The 23,584-nt window shown below is 46.3% G+C and overlaps 1 protein-coding gene across 2 annotated transcripts in view; it reads left to right on the top strand.

Annotated features, from left to right (window-relative positions):
• LOC106575804 (semaphorin-5B) overlaps positions 1 to 23,584 on the top strand; it is a 93,107-nt gene that overhangs the window by 54,738 nt on the left and 14,785 nt on the right. For both annotated transcript variants that reach the window (XM_082963644.1, XM_082963645.1), the window contains 7 exons: positions 24 to 237; positions 874 to 1,159; positions 5,138 to 5,273; positions 7,265 to 7,472; positions 7,635 to 7,842; positions 21,711 to 21,828; positions 22,714 to 22,898. In XM_082963644.1, coding sequence (XP_082819770.1) covers positions 24 to 237; positions 874 to 1,159; positions 5,138 to 5,273; positions 7,265 to 7,472; positions 7,635 to 7,842; positions 21,711 to 21,828; positions 22,714 to 22,898 — 1,355 coding nt within the window. The remainder of the gene's footprint in view (positions 1 to 23; positions 238 to 873; positions 1,160 to 5,137; positions 5,274 to 7,264; positions 7,473 to 7,634; positions 7,843 to 21,710; positions 21,829 to 22,713; positions 22,899 to 23,584) is intronic.

A 23,584-nucleotide genomic window follows, 5' to 3' on the forward strand; every position in this document is an offset into this window, starting at 1 on the left:
ACCCTTCTTCCATCCTCTTCCAGATAGGAAACATCAGTCGGGTGATGGACACGGTGAACGGGGTGGCGAGATGCCCCTACGACCCGCGTCACAACTCCACTGCCATGGTAACAGAGAAGGGTGAACTCTACGCCGCCACTGTCATCGACTTCTCGGGTCGTGACCCCGTCATCTACCGTAGCCTTGGTAACATGCCGCCGCTGCGAACAGCCCAGTACAACTCCAAATGGCTCAACGGTAAACACTCATCTGTACCATACACTCTTAGAAAAAAAGAGAACCCTTTGAAGAACCCTTTTTGGTTCCAGGTAGAACCCTTTTGGGATCCATGTTGAACCCCCAAAAGGGTTCTACCTAGAGCCAAAAAGGGTTATCCTATAGGGACAGCTGAATAACCCTTTTGGAACTCTTTTGTCTAATAGTGTAGGAATAGAATTGGATCATGACTGTACTTCCTGCTTTGCTTCCTGGTTATGGGTACATTCAATATGGCTGCCGGTCCACCCATCAGGGAACATAGACTTGATGGGGTATTTGCATTCTAGCAATTCTATTTCAATGCCAGTGCATTACTGAACAGCCAACTGTAACTGGCTAGAGGCACTCCTTATGTTCTAACGTGAAAGGAATCCTAGAGGATGAGTCATAATGGTAATAGGAAAGTGTAAGGAAGAGAAAGATACTGATTCCATGCCAAGAACATCATTGCTCACATTCCTGCCGCTGCATCAGCCGTTTGGAGCTGAAATACCATATCTCATGCCTAGCTTACACCTTCCCTCCATCTCTTTCTCTATTCCTCTCTTCTCCCCTCCCTCTCGCCCTTCCCTTCTCCCTTCTTCTCCTCCTCCCCTCCTCCCCTCCCTCCTCCAGACCCTCACTTTATCTCAGTCTATGAGGTGGGTCTCTTCACCTATTTCTTCCTGAGAGAGAACGCAGTCGAACACGACTGCGGTCGGACCGTGTTCTCCCGGGTCGCCCGGGTCTGTAAGAACGACGTGGGCGGTCGCTTCCTATTGGAGGACACTTGGACTACGTTCATGAAGGCGCGGTTGAACTGCTCGCGGTCAGGAGAGATCACCTTCTACTACAATGAGCTGCAGAGCACCTTCTATCTGCCCGAACAGGACCTCATCTACGGCATCTTCACCACCAACGTGTGAGTGACACACGTGCACATACACACAGACACACACCTACACACAGACCACATACACAGACGCACATACACACACACATAAAATGAACACACACATTGTCAGTCATACACACACAGGCACTTTTACATGTACAGAACCAGTCAAAAGTTTGGACACGCCTACTCATTCAAGGGTTTTTCTTAATTTTTTACTATTTTCTACATTGCAAAGCTGTCATCAAGGCAAAGGGTGGCTACTTTGAAGAATCTCAAATATAAAATATTTGTTTAACACTTTTTTGCTTACTACATGATTCCATATGTATTATTTCATAGTTTTGATGTCTTCACTATTATTCTACAATGTATAAAATAGTAAAAATAAAGAAAAACCTTGGAATGAGTAGGTGTGTCCACGTTTGACTGGTACTGTATATATATACATGTATAGATGCAGGCACACACCCACACACACACACACACACACACACACACACACACACACACACACACACACACACACACACACACACACACACACACACACACACGACACACATCTGCAAAAGTACAAGGAGGACCTTTAAAACAGCCCCAATAAGTGAATGACAGCATAATTTAGTAGCCACACACACACACACACACACACAAGATGCACAAGCTCACTTACACACACCTTTATTCTCCATCTATCCAGTCCCACTTTGTTTTAGTCAATGTATTTACACATTGCCCTAACAGCATCCTGCTGAGGCTGAAGGTTTTACAGATGCTAAGAAACATATTACAAAGGGACTACAACCCAGCGAGGCAATCCTCTCTTGTAATTTCAGGCTGTTTGGACAAATGCTGAGAGGAGGGAAGTGAAAATCACTTCTAGAGTCTTTTCTCCTGTCTCTGTCTGTGTTGGTGCCCTTGGCTTAGCGACAGAGCAGAACCTTGTCTGGGAGAGACGTTTTAGTCCGCAAGGAAGAATGGTGTTGGAGGATAACCAGTTAAGAACATTTCTGTGTGACTGTGAAACACTTAAATAGTTTTCAAACTCAAAGGGTTGTGGAAATCGATTGTGGTCAACAATTTGTGTTAGTTAACCCTATCAGGTTTTGGGTTGCTGTCTGTCTGTCTGTCTGTCTGTCTGTCAGTCAGTGTGTCGGTCCTACTCTGTGCATAGCCCAAAGCATCATATCCTGTCCAGAACTCCTCTCTGCCAGTCTGTAGTCCCATGTTCCTCCTCCTTGGTCTGTTCAGAACCCCTCTCTGCCAGTCTGTAGTCCCATGTTCCTCCTCCTTGGTCTGTTCAGAACCCCTCTCTGCCAGTCTGTAGTCCCATGTTCCTCCTCCTTGGTCTGTTCAGAACCCCTCTCTGCCAATCTGTAGTCCCATGTTCCTCCTCCTTGGTCTGTTCAGAACCCCTCTCTGCCAGTCTGTAGTCCCATGTTCCTCCTCCTTGGTCTGTTCAGAACCCCTCTCTGCCAGTCTGTAGTCCCATGTTCCTCCTCCTTGGTCTGTTCAGAACCCCTCTCTGCCAGTCTGTAGTCCCATGTTCCTCCTCCTTGGTCTGTCCAGAACCCCTCTCTGCCAGTCTGTAGTCCCATGTTCCTCCTCCTTGGTCTGTTCAGAACCCCTCTCTGCCAATCTGTAGTCCCATGTTCCTCCTCCTTGGTCTGTTCAGAACCCCTCTCTGCCAATCTGTAGTCCCATGTTCCTCCTCCTTGGTCTGTCCAGAACCCCTCTCTGCCAGTCTGTAGTCCCATGTTCCTCCTCCTTGGTCTGTTCAGAACCCCTCTCTGTCAGTCTGTAGTCCCATGTTCCTCCTCCTTGGTCTGATACAGTACAGTCAGATACAGTACAGTCAGCTACAGCCAGCTACAGTAGTCAGCTACTGTACAGTCAGATACAATACAGTCAGCTACAGCCAGATACAGTACAGTCTGCTACAGTACAGTCTGCTACAGTCTGCCACAGTACAGTCAGCTACAGTCTGATACAGTACAGTCAGCTACAGTACAGTCTTCCCTGTGGCTCAGTTGGTAGAGCATGGTGTGTGCAACGCCAGGGTTGTGGGTTCGATTCCCACGGGGGACCAGCACAAAAAACGAAAAAAAAGAAATGCATGAAATGAAATGTATGCATTCACTACTGTAAGTCGCTCTGGATAAGAACGTCTGCTAAATGACTAAAATGTAAATGTCTGCTACAGTACAGTCTGATACAGTACAGTCTGATACAGTACAGTCTGCTACAGTACAGTCTGTTACAGTACAGTCCGCTACAGTACAGTCCGCTACAGTACAGTCCGCTACAGTCTCCGCTACAGTACAGTCCGCTACAGTGCAGTCCGCTACAGTACAGCCTGCTACAGTACAGTCCGCTACAGTACAGTCCGCTACAGTCAGCTACAGTACAGTCCGCTACAGTCAGCTACAGTACAGCCTGCTACAGTACAGTCCGCTACAGTACAGTCCGCTACAGTGCAGTCCGCTACAGTACAGCCTGCTACAGTACAGCCTGCTACAGTACAGTCTGCTACAGTCAGTCAGTACAGTCAGCTACAGTACAGTCTGCTACAGTACAGTCTGCTACAGTACAGCCTGCTACAGTACAGTCCGCTACAGTACAGTCCGCTACAGTCAGCTACAGTACAGTCAGCTACAGTACAGCCTGCTACAGTGCAGCCCGCTACAGTGCAGTCCGCTACAGTATAGCCTGCTACAGTACAGTCCGCTACAGTACAGTCCGCTACAGTCAGCTACAGTACAGCCTGCTACAGTACAGCCTGCTACAGTGCAGCCCGCTACAGTGCAGCCCGCTACACTGCAGTCCGCTACAGTACAGCCTGCTACAGTACAGCCTGCTACAGTACAGTACCCCAGTGGTTCCTTTCATACCTGTACTAATGGTCCTATTGAGAGAGAGAGAGAGCGGTAGCATCAGTTTGGGCCCATATTACTGGCACAAGCACTCTTCTGTCTGAGGTCCATTTTGGAATCGCCCAGGGCAGAGCTAAAAGGCTTGTAAACTCTGAGGTATTGAGAAAGACATCTTATCCCAGTCGCACAGACAAAAGACAGGCTGCAAGGCATTGAAACGATAGTGATCTCAGGTATCCTCCAGGGATAACAGGAACAACTCTGAAAGACCTTAGTGATGAAGACGTGGCGTGTCTTGATCTGCGCCTGGATCTCTCTGATACGGAGGGTTTTACCATATAAATAGAATCTACAGAAAGGGCTTGGAACCTCTAACCCTGGCAATTTGACTGTTACACGGGTGCCCTCGCAATGGCTGCCAGTCCACCCATTATGCCATCATTAACTTGAATGTTCTGTAGATTCTATTACTATGAGTTTTGCCTTGTGTGTCGGTTGCAGTTCCTTGTTGTAGTCCTTATCTACTTACCCTTTCACTCCTTTTACCAGTGAATACTTCGTCTGTTTTGCAGCTGAGAGGTTTGAATGACTGTGAGGAATGTTTAAGGGAGCTGGTCTATAGGAAATAAAGACAACCAAGTCTGTGTCAGCACTGGGAGATCATCAAAAATCATTATCCTGTCATTATCCTGTCATTATCCTGTCATTATCCAATTATGTGCCATATTATACCTTATATTCATAGTGATGATAACTATTATAATTGATAGATAAATGTCTCTGTATATTGTAGACGTCATTAAGCTCTCTTTTGAACTAAGAATATAAGTAGGTCTTACACATCAATTCAGTTCTTTATGAACAGTGGTTTCTGGTATCAAATAGGCTGCTGTATTTTTCCTGCTGATGTACGTGCAACGGGCTTTATAAATGTATTTGATGGATTGGATTGAAAAAAGTGGACGGCGCTCAACCAACGTGAGTCGAGGTGCAACCAAAACATTTGATCATCATTGAAAAGGAAAGGGCACAACGCTCGCTCACCGTTAAAAACAGCATCGATTGGTTCACTGCCATGGCCTCTGAGTCACGGTTTCCTGACGTCTTTATGTCCCTCTCCTCCTAACAGGAACAGCATCTCTGCGTCAGCTGTGTGTGCTTTCAACCTCAGCGCCATCACCCAGGCTTTCAACGGACCGTTCCGTTACCAGGAGAACCCTCGTACAAGCTGGCTCTCCACCCCCAACCCCATCCCCAACTTCCAGGTAGGGGACGATGCAAAGTCTACTGTCTGGTCTTCTACAAGATTCCTTATTTCACTGTTTCCCAGCCCTCTACTCAGGGACCAAGATGTTTCACGTATGTCTTGTAGCTCTGAACTAGCACACCTCATTTGAGTCGGTGACTCAAATGAGCCTTTCATCACACCTGATTCCACTAGTCAGTGACTCAAATGAGCCTTTCATCACACCTGATTCCACTAGTCGGTGACTCAAATGAGCCTTTCATCACACCTGATTCCACTAGTCGGTGACTCAAATGAGCCTTTCATCACACCTGATTCCACTAGTCGGTGACTCAAATGAGCCTTTCATCACACCTGATTCCACTAGTCGGTGACTCAAATGAGCCTTTCATCACACCTGATTCCACTAGTCGGTGACTCAAATGAGCCTTTCATCACACCTGATTCCACTAGTCGGTGACTCAAATGAGCCTTTCATCACACCTGATTCCACTAGTCGGTGACTCAAATGAGCCTTTCATCACACCTGATTCCACTAGTCGGTGACTCAAATGAGCCTTTCATCACACCTGATTCCACTAGTCGGTGACTCAAATGAGCCTTTCATCACACCTGATTCCACTAGTCGGTGACTCAAATGAGCCTTTCATCACACCTGATTCCACTAGTCGGTGACTCAAATGAGCCTTTCATCACACCTGATTCCACTAGTCGGTGACTCAAATGAGCCTTTCATCACACCTGATTCCACTAGTCGGTGACTCAAATGAGCCTTTCATCACACCTGATTCCACTAGTCGGTGACTCAAATGAGCCTTTCATCGCACCTGATTCCACTAGTCGGTGACTCAAATGAGCCTTTCATCGCACCTGATTCCACTAGTCAGTGACTCAAATGAGCCTTTCATCACACCTGATTCCACTAGTCGGTGACTCAAATGAGCCTTTCATCACACCTGATTCCACTAGTCGGTGACTCAAATGAGCCTTTCATCACACCTGATTCCACTAGTCGGTGACTCAAATGAGCCTTTCATCACACCTGATTCCACTAGTCGGTGACTCAAATGAGCCTTTCATCGCACCTGATTCCACTAGTCGGTGACTCAAATGAGCCTTTCATCACACCTGATTCCACTAGTCGGTGACTCAAATGAGCCTTTCATCACACCTGATTCCACTAGTCGGTGACTCAAATGAGCCTTTCATCACACCTGATTCCACTAGTCGGTGACTGAAATGAGCCTTTCATCACACCTGATTCCACTAGTCAGTGACTCAAATGATGTAACGCAGGTCGTATAAAGGGGACCAAGGCGCAGCGTGTATAGTGCTCATATTCACTTTTATTATGAAGACACTAGAACAAAACAACAAAACGACCGACAACAGTTCCGTCAGGTGAACATACACTAAACAGAAAACAACTACCCACAAAACCCAGGAAGAAAAACCCCTACTTAAATATGATCTCTAATCAGAGGCAACGAGGATCAGCTGCCTCCAATTAGAGATCAACTCAAACAATCCCAACATAGAAATAGAAAAAGTAGAACTAAAACATAGAAATAAAAAACATAGAACAAACACCCCCTGTCACGTCCTGACCTACTCTACCATAGAAAATAACAAGTTACTATGGTCAGGACGTGACAAATGAGCCTTTCATCACACCTGATTCCACTAGTCAGTGACTCAAATGAGCCTTTCATCACACCTGATTCCACTAGTCAATGACTCAAATGAGCCTTTCATCACACCTGATTCCACTAGTCAATGACTCAAATGAGCCTTTCATCACACCTGATTCCACTAGTCAATGACTCAAATGAGCCTTTCATCACACCTGATTCCACTAGTCAATGACTCAAATGAGCCTTTCATCAAGCTCCTAGGCTCCACCTTGTGATCTCTGGTTTATTGCAAAATAAATCAGTATAATTTAGGAAAGGGACTTTTATGTTAAAAATCTAATGAAAAAGTTGTCCTTCCCTCTGTCTGCCCCCTCAGTGTGATACCCTGGAGGAGCATGGTCCAGGGGAGAACCAGACGGAGCGCAGCCTGCAGGACGCCCAGCGTCTCTTCCTCATGTCTGACGTGGTGCAGCCCGTCTCCACCGACCCCCTCCTGTACCAGGACAACATCCGTTTCTCCAAGCTGGTGGTGGACATCGTGCAGGGCCGAGACACCCTCTACCACGTCATGTACATCGGCACTGGTGAATCAACAGGAAGGAGAGAGAGAGAGAGAGGGAGGGAGGGATAGAGAGAGAGGGAGAGAAAGAGAGAGAGAGAGAGAGAGAGAGAGAGAGAGAGAGAGAGAGAGGGAGAGGGAGGGAAACGGAAGCTAGATGTCTCATTTTGTCTGTTTGTCCAATAAGAATACGGCACCATCCTGAAGGCCCTCTCCACGACCAATAAAAGCATGCGGGGGTGTTACCTGGAAGAGATGAGGCTCCTCCCCGAGGGCGAAAGCGAGCCAATCAAGAGCCTTGAAATCCTCCACAGTGATAGGTCGTTGTTTGTGGGGCTTAGCGACAGGGTGCTGAAGATCCCACTGGAAAGATGCTCCAGCTACAAAACTGAAGGGTAAGAAGACCACTCCCACACACCCGCTTCAATACCACACCACTTATAGGCTGCAGTTCAATCAAACCTGCCTTTGCAATGTTTACGAAGTGTCTTTGTTTATAAACTACTTCCTTCTTGTTCTGGAAAGTGGATGTATCTACTGGTGAGGGCAAAGTCCAGAAGATAACAATAATATTGTATCAGTATTCTACCTGAAGCTAATCATCTTAGTGACAGTTAATTGGAAAGAAGCCAAACTTTCTGTCCTCCAGCCTAGCAGGGTCTGACTGATCCAGACAGGAAGTAGTCAAATGCAGGAATGGTGGCATTATTACTGATATGACTACTGATATATGAGGTCTCCTACACCCCACAGCCCCCCGTAGCTTCCATAGGACCTGCAGACACCGCAATGATGTCTCACCTTACTGTACAGTATGAAGAATGGTGGTGTTATCACTATAATGGTATCACACCTTACTGTACAGTATGAAGAATGGTGGTGTTATCACTATAATGATATCACACCTTACTGTACAGTATGAAGAATGGTGGTGTTATCACTATAATGATATCACACCTTACTGTACAGTATGAAGAATGGTGGTGTTATCACTATAATGATATCACACCTTACTGTACAGTATGAAGAATGGTGGTGTTATCACTATAATGATATCACACCTTACTGTACAGTATGAAGAATGGTGGTGTTATCACTATAATGATATCACACCTTACTGTACAGTATGAAGAATGGTAGTGTTATCACTATAATGATATCACACCTTACTGTACAGTATGAAGAATGGTGGTGTTATCACTATAATGATATCACACCTTACTGTACAGTATGAAGAATGGTGGTGTTATCACTATAATGATATCACACCTTACTGTACAGTATGAAGAATGGTGGTGTTATCACTATAATGATATCACACCTTACTGTACAGTATGAAGAATGGTGGTGTTATCACTATAATGATATCACACCTTACTGTACAGTATGAAGAATGGTGGTGTTATCACTATAATGATATCACACCTTACTGTACAGTATGAAGAATGGTGGTGTTATCACTATAATGATATCACACCTTACTGTACAGTATGAAGAATGGTAGTGTTATGACTATAATGATATCACACCTTACTGTACAGTATGAAGAATGGTGGTGTTATCACTATAATGATATCACACCTTACTGTACAGTATGAAGAATGGTAGTGTTATCACTATAATGATATCACACCTTACTGTACAGTATGAAGAATGGTAGTGTTATCACTATAATGATATCACACCTTACTGTACAGTATGAAGAATGGTAGTGTTATGACTATAATGATATCACACCTTACTGTACAGTATGAAGAATGGTAGTGTTATCACTATAATGATATCACACCTTACTGCATGTACAGTATGAAGAATGGTAGTGTTATCACTATAATGATATCACACCTTACTGTACAGTATGAAGAATGGTGGTGTTATTACTATAATGGTATCACACCTTACTGTACAGTATGAAGAATGGTGGTGTTATCACTATAATGATATCACACCTTACTGTACAGTATGAAGAATGGTGGTGTTATTACTATAATGATATCACACCTTACTGTACAGTATGAAGAATGGTGGTGTTATCACTATAATGATATCACACCTTACTGTACAGTATGAAGAATGGTGGTGTTATGCACTATAATGATATCACACCTTACTGTACAGTATGAAGAATGGTAGTGTTATGACTATAATGATATCACACCTTACTGTACAGTATGAAGAATGGTAGTGTTATGACTATAATGATATCACACCTTACTGTACAGTATGAAGAATGGTGGTGTTATTACTATAATGATATCACACCTTACTGTACAGTATGAAGAATGGTGGTGTTATGACTATAATGATATCACACCTTACTGTACAGTATGAAGAATGGTAGTGTTATGACTATAATGATATCACACCTTACTGTACAGTATGAAGAATGGTAGTGTTATCACTATAATGATATCACACCTTACTGTACAGTATGAAGAATGGTAGTGTTATCACTATAATGATATCACACCTTACTGTACAGTATGAAGAATGGTGGTGTTATCACTATAATGGTATCACACCTTACTGTACAGTATGAAGAATGGTAGTGTTATCACTATAATGATATCACACCTTACTGTACAGTATGAAGAATGGTGGTGTTATTACTATAATGATATCACACCTTACTGTACAGTATGAAGAATGGTGGTGTTATCACTATAATGATATCACACCTTACTGTACAGTATGAAGAATGGTAGTGTTATCACTATAATGATATCACACCTTACTGTACAGTATGAAGAATGGTGGGTGTTATTACTATAATGGTATCACACCTTACTGTACAGTATGAAGAATGGTGGTGTTATCACTATAATGATATCACACCTTACTGTACAGTATGAAGAATGGTGGTGTTATTACTATAATGATATCACACCTTACTGTACAGTATGAAGAATGGTGGTGTTATTACTATAATGATATCACACCTTACTGTACAGTATGAAGAATGGTGGTGTTATCACTATAATGATATCACACCTTACTGTACAGTATGAAGAATGGTAGTGTTATGACTATAATGATATCACACCTTACTGTACAGTATGAAGAATGGTAGTGTTATGACTATAATGATATCACACCTTACTGTACAGTATGAAGAATGGTAGTGTTATGACTATAATGATATCACACCTTACTGTACAGTATGAAGAATGGTGGTGTTATTACTATAATGATATCACACCTTACTGTACAGTATGAAGAATGGTGGTGTTATGACTATAATGATATCACACCTTACTGTACAGTATGAAGAATGGTAGTGTTATCACTATAATGATATCACACCTTACTGTACAGTATGAAGAATGGTAGTGTTATGACTATAATGATATCACACCTTACTGTACAGTATGAATAATGGTAGGGTTATCACTATAATGACTACTGATATATAAGGTTTCTTACACTCCTGTAGCTTCCATAGGTTCCACATCCTGTCCACCTCTAACAGCCAATGCCATGACACCTAACAATACATACACAGTGTTATGAATACTGATATGTGGTTTAATACATATTAACATATAATTATTATATATGTATATTCATATATAATATATGCCATTTAGCAGACGCTTTTATTCATACAGTATAAGCCGAACAGCATTTGCCAGTCATTCACTCATGAATAATCCCATACTTTATCTGCCATGTCATTACCCCCTGTTCATACTATACAGATGCAGTCAGATATATTGGCACCAATGCATGATATATTGGCACCCTTACATGACTCACCTTTTCTTCTCAAATGCGTTTATTTATTTATTTTTTGGGGGGGGGGGGGGAATTCTAACTGAAATTGAAAAAAAATGATTGGCCTAGACTAAATTATTCAAAATTCTAATTAACTTGGTTGGAGGCAATGGTTCTCATTTACTGTGTAATTTATCTCACCTGTGGTAAGTTGCAGGTGCCTGCAGGGTAAAAATAGCAATTGAACGAGTTTTGAAAAGAAAAAACAGCTCACTCTACTCAGTTGCACTCCTTTTGTAAAGTGCAATGTGTCAACATTTGGCCACATCTGTAAGTAACCAATCCAGCTGAGACTTCCTGTAATTACATTTGACCTCTCCCGTTGGATGAATCCCTGCTAGCTCCTTGTGAACACTGCCCTCTGCCTCTCCCGGTGCTAGTGGGGAAAAAACTCATTTCCTCTGGTTCCGGCTGCAGACTGGAGCCAGTACAATGGTAGTCTGGGACGGTGTTGCAGTGCCAGCAGAGGTTTTCTGTGCGATCCATCACGCTCACCTGTCACAGGGGAGGAGGGAGGAGGAGGGGAACAGGAAATAAATACAGTCAGGGAAAAAGAGAGAGGGAGAGAGAGGGTTGTTGATGTGGGAAAGATAGTGAACTGACCACCTCCCTAACTGACTGGACATGGATGGACGTTAACGTGAAAGGCATCCCATTACTACAATAGATGAAGTAGTTGTAATGGTGATTACATGTGTCCTACCCCTTGCTTTTACCACATTTTAGTATCATCCTGTGTATTAACTGTGTATTAACCATCAGCATACCACCCTGTATCCCACCGCGGGCATGTCTCTGAAGCTAAGATCCCTGTGCCCCAGGGCAGTGATTGGGGACATTGCCATGTGTAGGGTGCCGTTTTTCGGATGGGACGTTAAACGGGTGCCCTGACTCTCTGTAGTCATTAAAGATCCCATGGCACTTAATATAGAGTAGGGTTGTTAACCCCGGTGTCCTGGCTAAAATATCCAATCTGGCCCTCATGGCAACCAATTTTTTAAATATTTTTTTTTAACTTTATTTAACTAGGTAAGTCAGTTAAGAACAAATTCTTATTTTCAATGACAGCCTAGTGGGTTAACTGCCTTGTTCAGGGGCAGAACGGCATATTTTTACCTTGTCAGCTCGGGGATTCGACCTTGCAACCTTCCGGTTACCAGTCCAACGCTCTAACCACTAGGCTACCTGCCGCCCTAATCATCCCCCTAGCCACTCCCTTCCAACCCCATGTCAGGAACCACCTAGCCTAGCCACTCCCTTCCAACCCCATGTCAGGAACTACCTAGCCTAGCCACTCCCTTCCAACCCCATGTCAGGAATCACCTAGCCTAGCCACTCCCTGCCAACCCCATGTCAGGAATCACCTAGCCTAGACACTCCCTTCCAACCCCATGTCAGGAACTACCTAGCCTAGCCACTCCCTTCCTACCCCATGTCAGGAATCACCTAGCCAAGCCACTCCCTTCCAACCCCATGTCAGGAACTACCTAGCCTAGCCACTCCCTTCCAACCCCATGTCAGGAATCACCTAGCCTAGCCACTCCCTTCCAACCCCATGTCAGGAACTACCTAGCCTAGCCACTCCCTTCCAACCCCATGTCAGGAACCACCTAGCCTAGCCACTCCCTGCCAACCCCATGTCAGGAATCACCTAGCCTAGCCACTCCCTTCCAACCCCATGACAGGAACTACCTAGCCTAGCCACTCCCTTCCAACCCCATGTCAGGAACTACCTAGCCTAGCCACTCCCTTCCAACCCCATGTCAGGAATCACCGAGCCTAGCCACTCCCTTCCAACCCCATGTCAGGAACTACCTAGCCTAGCCACTCCCTTCCAACCCCATGTCAGGAACTACCTAGCCTAGCCACTCCCTTCCAACCCCATGTCAGGAATCACCTAGCCTAGCCACTCCCTTCCAACCCCATGTCAGGAATCACCTAGCCTAGCCACTCCCTTCCAACCCCATGTCAGGAACTACCTAGCCTAGCCACTCCCTTCCAACCCCATGTCAGGAACTACCTAGCCTAGCCACTCCCTTCCAACCCCATGTCAGGAACCACCTAGCCTAGCCACTCCCTTCCAACCCCATGTCAGGAACTACCTAGCCTAGCCACACCCTTCCAACCCCATGTCAGGAACTACCTAGCCTAGCCACACCCTTCCAACCCCATGACAGGAATCACCTAGCCTAGCCACTCCCTTCCAACCCCATGTCAGGAACTACCTAGCCTAGCCACTCACAACCCCATCAACCCCAGTGTGCCCCCAGGTTACGTTTTCTCTCATTATCCTCTGTGCTCTGAATGGCATCTGCGTGTGGAGACATTTTGGCTCTACAGACCAGGGTTACCGACCGCGTGTGGAGACATTTTGGCTCTACAGACCAGGGTTACCGACCGCGTGTGGAGACATTTTCGGCTCTACAGACCATAGTTACGAGCTGCGTGTGGAGACATTTAGGCTCTACAGACCAACGTTTCGAGCTGTGGGTTGTTTGTTTAATTGTTCTGAGAGAAACTGTTTCCTTCCCTCCCCCTAAGGATAGTAATCACAGTTATACACTTGACAAACGGCAATATTAGCGACTTGACTTGCAGCCACACAGGGAAATATTGTATTACATGCATAATGGATGAGAGCCCTCTCTTACTAGCAGCTTGCTTAGTGTTTTAGCTATAATCCTATAATCTATGGTAGTTATTGGCCAAGTGGGTTTAGCCTCTTAATATCTCAAAGAGCTCCTTGGTTACCTTCTCCATAGCAGAACTGTGAGGAGAGTAGAATGGGGAAGGGGTTAACTGTGAGGAGAGTAGAATGAGGAAGGGGTTAACTGTGAGGAGAGTAGAATGAGGAAGTAGTTAACTGTGGGGAGTGTAGAATGAGGAAGTGGTTAACTGTGAGGAGAGTAGAATGAGGAAGGGGTTAACTGTGAGGAGAGTAGAATGAGGAAGTGGTTAACTGTGGGGAGAGTAGAATGAGGAAGTAGTTAACTGTGGGGAGTGTAGAATGAGGAAGTGGTTAACTGTGGGGAGTGTAGAATGAGGAAGTGGTTAACTGGGTGAGAGTAGAATGAGGAAGTGGTTAACTGTGAGGAGAGTAGAATGAGGAAGTGGTTAACTGTGAGGAGAGTAGAATGGGGAAGTGGTTAACTGTGAGGAGAGTAGAATGGGGAAGTGGTTAACTGTGAGGAGAGTAGAACGGGGAAGTGGTTAACTGTGAGGAGAGTAGAATGGGGAAGTGGTTAACTGGGGGGAAGAGGGATGGAGGCTGGGGTAGGGTGGAAGAGGAGTGGAGGCTTGGGTTGGGGGAAAAGAGGTAGAGGCTAGGATTTGTGGGAAAAGGGGTAGAGCCTGGGTTGGGGGGAAGAGGAGTGGAGGCTGGGGTTGGGGGAAGAGGAGTGGAGGCTGGGGTTGGGGAAAAGGAGTGGAGGCTGGGGTTGGGGAAAAGGAGTGGAGGCTGGGGTTGGGGGGAAAAAGTGTAGAGGCTGGGGTTGGGGGAAGAGGAGTGGAGGCTGGGGTTGGGGGGGAAGAGGAGTGGAGGCTGGGGTTGGGGGGAAGGGGAGTGGAGGCTGGGGTTGGGGGGAAGAGGAGTGGAAGCTGGGGTTGGGGAAAGAGGAGTGGAGGCTTGGGTTGGGGGAAAAGAGGTAGAGGCTGGGATTGGTGGGAAAAGGGGTAGAGGCTGGGTTTGGGGGAAGAGGAGTGGAGGCTGGGGTTGGGGGAAAAGAGTAGAGGATGGGGTTGGGGAAGAGGAGTGGAGGCTGGGGTTGGGGGGAAGAGGAGTGGAGGCTGGGGTTGGGGGGAAGAGGAGTGGAGGCTGGGGTTGGGGGGAAGAGGAGTGGAGGCTGGGGTTGGGGGAAGAGGAGTGGAGGCTGGGGTTGGGGGAAGAGGAGTGAAGGCTGGGGTTGGGGGGGGGAAAGGAGTGGAGGCTGGGGTTGGGGGAAGAGGAGTGGAGGCTGGGGTTGGGGGGAAGAGGAGTGGAGACTGGGTTTGGGGGGGAGTGGAGTGGAGGCTGGGTTTGGGGGGTAGAGGAGTAGAGGCTGGGGTTGGGGGGAGTGGAGTGGAGGCTGGGTTTGGGGGGGAGTGGAGTAGAGGCTGGGTTTGGGGGGAGTGGAGTGGAGGCTGGGTTTGGGGGAAGTGGAGTGGAGGCTGGGTTTGGGGGGAAGAGGAGTAGAGGCTGGGGTTGGGGGGAAGAGGAGTGGAGGCTGGGTTTGGGAAAGAGGAGTGGAGGCTGGGTTTGGGGGGAAGAGGAGTGGAGGCTGGGTTTGGGGGGAAGAGGAGTGGAGGCTGGGTTTGGGGGGAAGAGTGGAGTAGAGGATGGGTTTGGGGGGAAGAGGAGTAGAGGCTGGGGTTGGGGGGAAGAGGAGTAGAGGCTGGGTTTGGGGGGAGTGGAGTGGAGGCTGGGTTTGGGGGAAGTGGAGTGGAGGCTGGGTTTGGGGGGAAGAGGAGTAGAGGCTGGGGTTGGGTGGAAGAGGAGTGGAGGCTGGGTTTGGGGGGAAGAGGAGTGGAGGCTGGGTTTGGGGGGAAGAGGAGTGGAGGCTGGGTTTGGGGGGGAGTGGAGTGGAGGCTGGGTTTGGGGGGAAGAGGAGTGGAGGCTGGGTTTGGGGGGAAGAGGAGTGGAGGCTGGGTTTGGGGGGGAGTGGAGGCTGGGGTTGGGGGGAAGAGGAGTGGAGGCTGGGTTTGGGGGGAAGAGGAGTGGAGGCTGGGTTTGGGGGGGGAGTGGAGTGGAGTGGAGGCTGGGTTTGGGGGGGAGTGGAGTGGAGGCTGGGTTTTGGGGGGAGTGGAGTGGAGGCTGGGTTTGGGGGGGAGTGGAGTGGAGGCTGGGTTTGGGGGGAAGAGGAGTAGAGGCTGGGGTTGGGTGAAAAGTTTTTTACAATAATGTAGGGGCTTTATTGGGGTTTTCCTCCCAGGATATATACAAACACAAGAGCACACACAACCTAGTACATAATCATTTGTGTAACACACACATACACACACACACAACACACACCCTAGCACATAATAATGTGTGTAACACACACACAACACACACCCTAGCACATAATAATGTGTGAAAACACACACACACACACACACACGCACACACACACACACACACACACACACACACCCTATGAGCATACCCCTGCCCCCTTCCCATCCCTCTCCGACAACCATTATTTAATGCAGTCTGTAGCCGCCAGCCCGTCAGCAGGGTGATCAACACAGTGGTTGTTAGTCTCTTCCCCGCTGCCTGCTAAACTGATATTACTGCTGATTATCAGGAACTGATCTGTCAACTATTTATTGCAGGGGAGTGTTTTGTTGGTCGCGCTCCCTATACAGAATACCAATAAGTCCTAGGTAGTGTCATAGGCGTCGTAAGGATTGGACCAAGGCGCAGCGGGTAAAGTGCTCATCTTCTTAATTTATTTAAAGAAAAAACACTTAAACAAAATAAACAAAACGACAAAACAGTTCCGTAAGACAACACAGGCTATACAGGAAAATAACCACCCACAAAACACAAGTGAAAACAAACCCAAGTAAATATGGCCTCCAATTAGAGACAACGACAACCAGCTGCCTCTAATTGGAGATCACTGCCAAAAACCCAACATAGAAATAGATAAACACATAGAAATAGATAACATAGAACATACACTGAAACACACAAAACAAACACCCCCTGCCACGCCCTGACCAAACTACAATAACAAATAACACCTTTTACTGGTCAGGACGTGACAGGTAGGCTGGTGTTAGTGCATTTATATTCCATTCATCAGATTGTAGATGGCTTACTAGACTTTACCATCATACTAAACTTTACCGTGAAATGCTTCCACAATGTTGACACACTATCTCTTCCGCTCCATAATGTAAGGCAGACAGAAAGTCCATTGGATGGCTTTATGTAGGGAAATACTGAGATATTGATTACTGGTGATTGACAGATGGAGATATTGATTACTGGTGATTGATAGATGGAGATGTTGATTGCTGGCAATATATGGTGATGATTACTGGTGCAGCTTGGGAGTGGCTTTCTTTATACTATCCTCCTCTCCTGTCACATCATCTCTTTCTCCCTCCTTTCCTCTCCTCTCGCCTTCCTTCTCTCCATCCCTCTCTTGCGTACCCCCAGAGTGAGACCTTGTCTGGTAGACGGGGGGGCTGTCGTGTGATAAACTGTTTCCAGAGGGGGCCCACTCATTGGGAGATGAGGCGGGGGTTTGAGGGACAGTTAGTGGGTGTGTGGGGGAGGGGGGGGGGGGCTTGTTAACCCCCCCACTGCTTAGCAATGTATTGTTGCTGTAGAGAGAGGCTCTCTGAACCTGGAGAAAAGAGCCTTCACTGGACTGGAAGCCCAAACTAACCCATGCCGTCCTAACTTGGGTCTCACAGAGAAACGTTTATACTCTCAACCCCATCAAATCTTTCTCTCATACAGTATACACACACACACACAAAACACACACCCTAGTACATAATAATTTGTGTAACACACACACACACACACACCCTATGAGCATACCCCTGCCCCCTTCCCATCCCTCTCAGACAACCATTATTTAGTGCAGTCTGTAGCCGCCAGCCCGTCAGCAGGGTGATCAACACAGTGGTTGTTAGATAGTCTCTTCCCCGCTGCCTGCTAAACTGATGTTACTGCTGATTATCAGGAACTGATCTGTCAACTATTTATTGCAGGGGAGTGTTTTGTTGGTCGCGCTCCCTATACAGAATACCAATAAGTCCTAGCTAGGCTGGTGTTAGTGCATTTATATTCCATTCATCAGAATGTAGATGGCTTAGTCCCAAATGGCACCCTATTCCCTATATAGTGCACTAAATTTGACGAGGGCCCATGGGTAGTAGTGTAATATATAGGGAATAGGGTGGTATTTGGGACTGACCCATTGTCTTGCACAGATACAAGGGAACAGGAGATACAAAGACAGCAAATAATCAAACCCATCTATAAAAGGCTTAATAGAGTGTTCACAAAGTCTTCATAAGCACTACATGGGTCATAAGAAAAGTCATACTACACATACTACACCTTGAAATGCTTCCACAATGTTGACACACTATCTCTTCTGCTCCATAATTCAAGGCAGACACACACACACACACACAGACACACACACACACACACACACACACACACACACACACACACACACACACACACACACACACACACACACACACACACACACACACACACACACACAGGCCTCTTGCTCTCTACATCAGCCCACTGAGTGCTCTGGGTCAATAAGACCTGTTTTCTCTGCTCCATCTCGGCCTCATGGAGCCAGAAAAACAACCAGGAAGAGAAGGACCCCTCACAGAGTCCTACATGAAGAGGCTGCCCTAACCTGTGCATGTCAGACAGGGTCCTATGGTAGAGAGGCTGTGCTCATCTGTGCCTGTCAGACAGAGTCTTATGGTAGAGAGGCTGCCCATTGACTTTGATAGACGTCTTATCATTGTATCTGTCCCATTATGGCGTCTGTGAGAGCACGGGCAGCACCATTGAGGCCATCTACATTTTGAAGTAGTCCACGTTCTTCTTCTACTACTTCTATGGTTATTTTTTTTAAATGCCTTCCTCACCATCTTAAATAAGCATGCCCCTTTCAAGAAATTTAGAACCAGGAACAGATATAGCCCTTGGTTCTCCCCAGACCTGACTGCCCTTAACCAACACAAAAATATCCTGTGGCGTTCTGCATTAGCATCGAACTGCCCCCGCGATATGCAACTTTTCAGGGAAGTTAGAAACCAATACACACAGGCAGTTAGAAACGCCAAGGCTAGCTTTTTCAAACAGAAATTTGCTTCCTGCAACTCAAACTCTAAAAAGTTCCGGGACATTGTAAAGTCCATGGAGAATAAGAACACCTCCTCCCAACTGCCCACTGCACTGAGGATAGGAAACTCTGTCACCACCGATAAGCCCACTATAATTGAGAATTTCAATAAGCATTTTTCTACGGCTGGCCATGCTTTCCACCTAACTACCCCTACTGCATTCAACAGCACTGCACCCCCCACAGCTACTCGCCCAAGCCTCCCCCATTTCTCCTTCTCCTAAATCCATTCAGTTGATGTTCTGAAAGAGCTGCAATATCTGGACCCCTACAAATCAGCTGGGCTTGACAATCTGGACCCTTTCTTTCTAAAATTATCTGCCGAAATTATTGCAACCCCTATTACTAGCTTGTTCAATCACTCTTTCGTGTCGTCTGAGATTCCCATAGATTGGAAAGCAGCTGCTGTCATCCCCCTCTTCAAAGGAGGTGACACTCTTGACCCAAATTGCTACAGACCTATATCCATCCTACCCTGCCTTTCTAAGGTCTTCGAAACCCAAGTCAACAAACAGATTACCGACCATTTCGAATCCCACCGCACCCTCTCCGCTATGCAATCTGGTTTCAGAGCTGGTCATGGGTGCACCTCAGCCACGCTCAAGGTCCTAAACGACATCGTAACCGCCATCGATAAGAAACAATACTGTGCTGCCGTATTCATTGACCTGGCCAAAGCTTTTGACTCTGTTAATCACCACATCCTCATCGGCAGACTCAGTAGCCTTGGTTTCTCAAACGATTGCGTCGCCTGGTTCACCAACTACTTCTCTGACAGAGTTCAGTGTGTCAAATCGGAGGGCCTGCTGTCCGGACCTCTGGCAGTCTCTATGGGGGTACCACAGGGTTCAATTCTTGGGCCAACTCTTTTCTCTGTATACATCAATGATGTCGCTCTTGCAGCTGGTGAATCTCTGATCCACCTCTACGCAGACGACACCATTCTGTATACTTCTGGCCCTTCTTTGGACACTGTGTTAACAACCCTCCAGAGGAGCTTCAGTGCCATTCAACTCTCCTTCCGTGGTCTCCAACTGCTCCTAAACACAAGTAAAACTAAATGCATGCTCTTCAACCGATCGCTGCCTGCACCTGCCCGCCTGTCCAGCATCACTTCTCTGGACGGTTCTAACTTAGAATTTGTGGACAACTACAAATACCTAGGTGTCTGGTTAGACTGTAAACTCTCCTTCCAGACTCACATCAATCATCTCCAATCCAAAGTTAAATCTAGAATTGGCTTCCTATTTCGCAACAAAGCATCCTTCACTCATGCTGCCAAACATACCCTCGTAAAACTGACCATCCTACCAATCCTCGACTTCGGCGATGTCATTTACAAAATAGCCTCCAATACCCTACTCAACAAGCTGGATGCAGTCTATCACAGTGCCATCCGTTTTGTCACCAAAGCCCCATATACTACCCACCACTGCGACCTGTACGCTCTCGTTGGCTGGCCTTCGCTTCATAATCGTCGCCAAACACATTGGCTCCAGGTCATCTACAAGACCCTGCTAGGTAAAGTCCCCCCTTATCTCCGCTCACTGGTCACCATAGCAGCACCCACCTGTAGCATGCGCTCCAGCAGGTATATCTCTCTGGTCACCCCTAAAGCCAACTCCTCCTTTGGTCGTCTCTCCTTCCAGTTCTCTGCTGCCAATGACTGGAACGAACTACAAAAATCTCTGAAACTGGAAACACTTATCTCCCTCACTAGCTTTAAGCACCAGCTATCAGAGCAGCTCCCAGATCACTGCACCTGTACATAGCCCATCTATAATTTAGCCCAAACTACTACCTCTTCCCCTACTGTTTTTATTTATTTTATTTATTTTGCTCCTTTGCACCATATTATTTATATTTTAACTTTGAACTTTCTTCAAACTACAAATCTACCATTCCAGTGTTTTACTTGCTATACTTTATTTACTTTGCTACCATGGCCTTTTTTGCCTTTACCTCCCTTATCTCACATCATTTGCTCACATTGTATATAGTCTTATTTTTTTTTCTACTGCATCATTGATTCTATGTTGTTTTACTCCATGTGTAACTCTGTGTTTTTGTATGTTGTCGAACTGCTTTGCTTTATCTTGGCCAGGTCGCAATTGTAAATGAGAACTTGTTCTCAACTTGCCTACCTGGTTAAATAAAGGTGAAATAAAATAAATAATAATAATAATAATAATAAGTTGGTAAACACCAGAGTCCTGTATCTATTTCTACGGGCTGCCCTGACCTGTGCCTTTTCACAAACACGTTGTCAAACAGCATTACTAAGCTAGGGGGTTCCCTTCCCGGACTCTCTGACAACTTCATTTCATTAACAATCCTGGATTTAATGACTGAAATTAGCTTGTGTTTTATCTGGAGCGTACAAACACTTAGTTGCAGTGAAGCGTGTCGTGTGGCACGGTGCCTTACAGTGGAGCATATGTCAGAGTGGATCCCCATTGATGTGTCAACATCTCAACTAGCACCAGTCTGATACTGTATGGGTTCTATTGGAGGAGAGCTGTTTTCCTAGCTTTACGCTAACATGTTGTTGAGTGAGTTGAGGTGTGAGGCGTTTTTCCAGTGCTGTCCCTCTCCATTGACTGCTGTTTTTGTGCCCTGGGGTCTTACAGGCACTGCCTGGACGCCCGAGACCCCTACTGTGGCTGGGACCGTAAGCAGAAGCGATGCACCACCATCGAGGACAGCTCCAACATGAGCCAGTGGAGCCAGAATATCACTGAGTGCCCGGTAAGGGTCACACGAACACACAACTCATATGTAACACACACCTCATATGTATCACACACACACTTTGTTTTCATGAAATATCAGGACTTTCTGGAGTGTAAAAATGTTTGACCATTAAAAATCCTATTTTCCCTAACCCCTAACCCTACTACTAATCCTAACCTTAACCCCAAAACCCTAACCTTACACCTAGCCTTTAAATCTAAACCTAACCATAACCATAACACCAAAAACCTGAATCTAATCTTTAAGCTTAAAATAGCATTTGAACAAATTCAGAACCTGAACATTTTGTACATGTAAAAAAACAACAGGTTTTCCTACCTCTTCAGGACATTCAGGTGAAATGTTAGGGGTCTTGATAATGTAGGAAAACAAACACACGCATACACACCAAACCACATATACATACACACCACACACACACACCACACACACACACCACACACACACACACACACACACACACACACATTCATTTACTTTCCCCACACATTCATTTACTTTCCCCACACACCTTCCCCTCTCTCCTACCACCTTCCCCTCTCCACTACCACCTTCCCCTCTCCACTACCACCTTCCCCTCTCCACTACCACCTTCCCCTCTCCACTACCACCTTCCCCTCTCACCTTCCCCTCTCCCCTACCACCTTCCCCTCTCTCCTACCACTTTCCCCTCTCTCCTACCACCTCCCCCTCTCTCCTACCACCTCCCCCTCTCTCCTACCACCTCCCCCTCTCTCCTACCACCTCCCCCTCTCTCCTACCACCTTCCCCTCTCTCCTACCACCTTCCTCTCTCTCCTACCACTTTTCCCCATTAGCCACCATTCTGACCCCCTCTCTGATTGGTCCCTTCTGATGCTGAACTCCTGCCCGCTCGCAGGTAAGGAACCTGACCCAGGACGGCGGCTTCAGCCCCTGGGCGCCATGGCAACCCTGTAACCACGACGACAGGGAGGGCGCCAGCACCAGTTGCGCGTGTCGCTCACGCTCTTGTAACAGTCCAGTCCCTCAGTGTGGAGGCTCCAACTGCAAGGGCCCCACCATCCAGGTGGCCAACTGTTCCAGGTACTGTAGAGAAAGAAGACAGGGGAAGCTACAGTCTACTATTCATCATTCACTACCAAACATCATAACAGTTACTGACTTCCCAAAAGGGGAATAGTCATGACCGTCAGCAGTCAGAGCGTGTTTCCTGGAGCTTTTGGGGATTATCAAGTCCCTCATTTGAGCACCTGATTCACCTTTTTTGTTCCAGTTGGGCTGACGCGCGTTTGAGTCCGCTTTCATTCTGTTTCCAGCATGTTAACAAACTGTCAGTATATTTGATGAGAAGGTATTGTACATGTTGACCTTAAATGGATCTCTAGACAAAGACAAGTAGCAGCATGAGACTTCAGACCAGCAGCAGACGAGCACACTATGTTCTATTGTTCTATTCTTGATGAGTTCTATTCTTCTATTCTTCTGCTGTCAGAGAGTTTACAATAAACTTCCAACTACCAGACAGTGTTGACATGTTCTCAGAGGAAACTCAAGTTGTAGCATCAGACCAGCAGCAGCAGAGTCCAACTTCCAGACAGTGTTGACATGTTCTCAGAGGAAACTCAAGGACTCCCTTGCCCTCTATTAGTAGAGGTTTCCCTCATTAGGCAAAATAGATTGGATTTATCTAGAGAGTGAGTTGAAAACCAAATAACTGTCACCTCTCAGTATAGCAGGTCTATTTGTGTGTGTGTGTGTGTGTGTGTGTG

The sequence above is a fragment of the Salmo salar genome, chromosome 17 (genome assembly GCF_965601325.2).
Source record: "Salmo salar chromosome 17, fSalSal1, whole genome shotgun sequence".
NCBI classification, from domain to species: domain Eukaryota; kingdom Metazoa; phylum Chordata; class Actinopteri; order Salmoniformes; family Salmonidae; genus Salmo; species Salmo salar.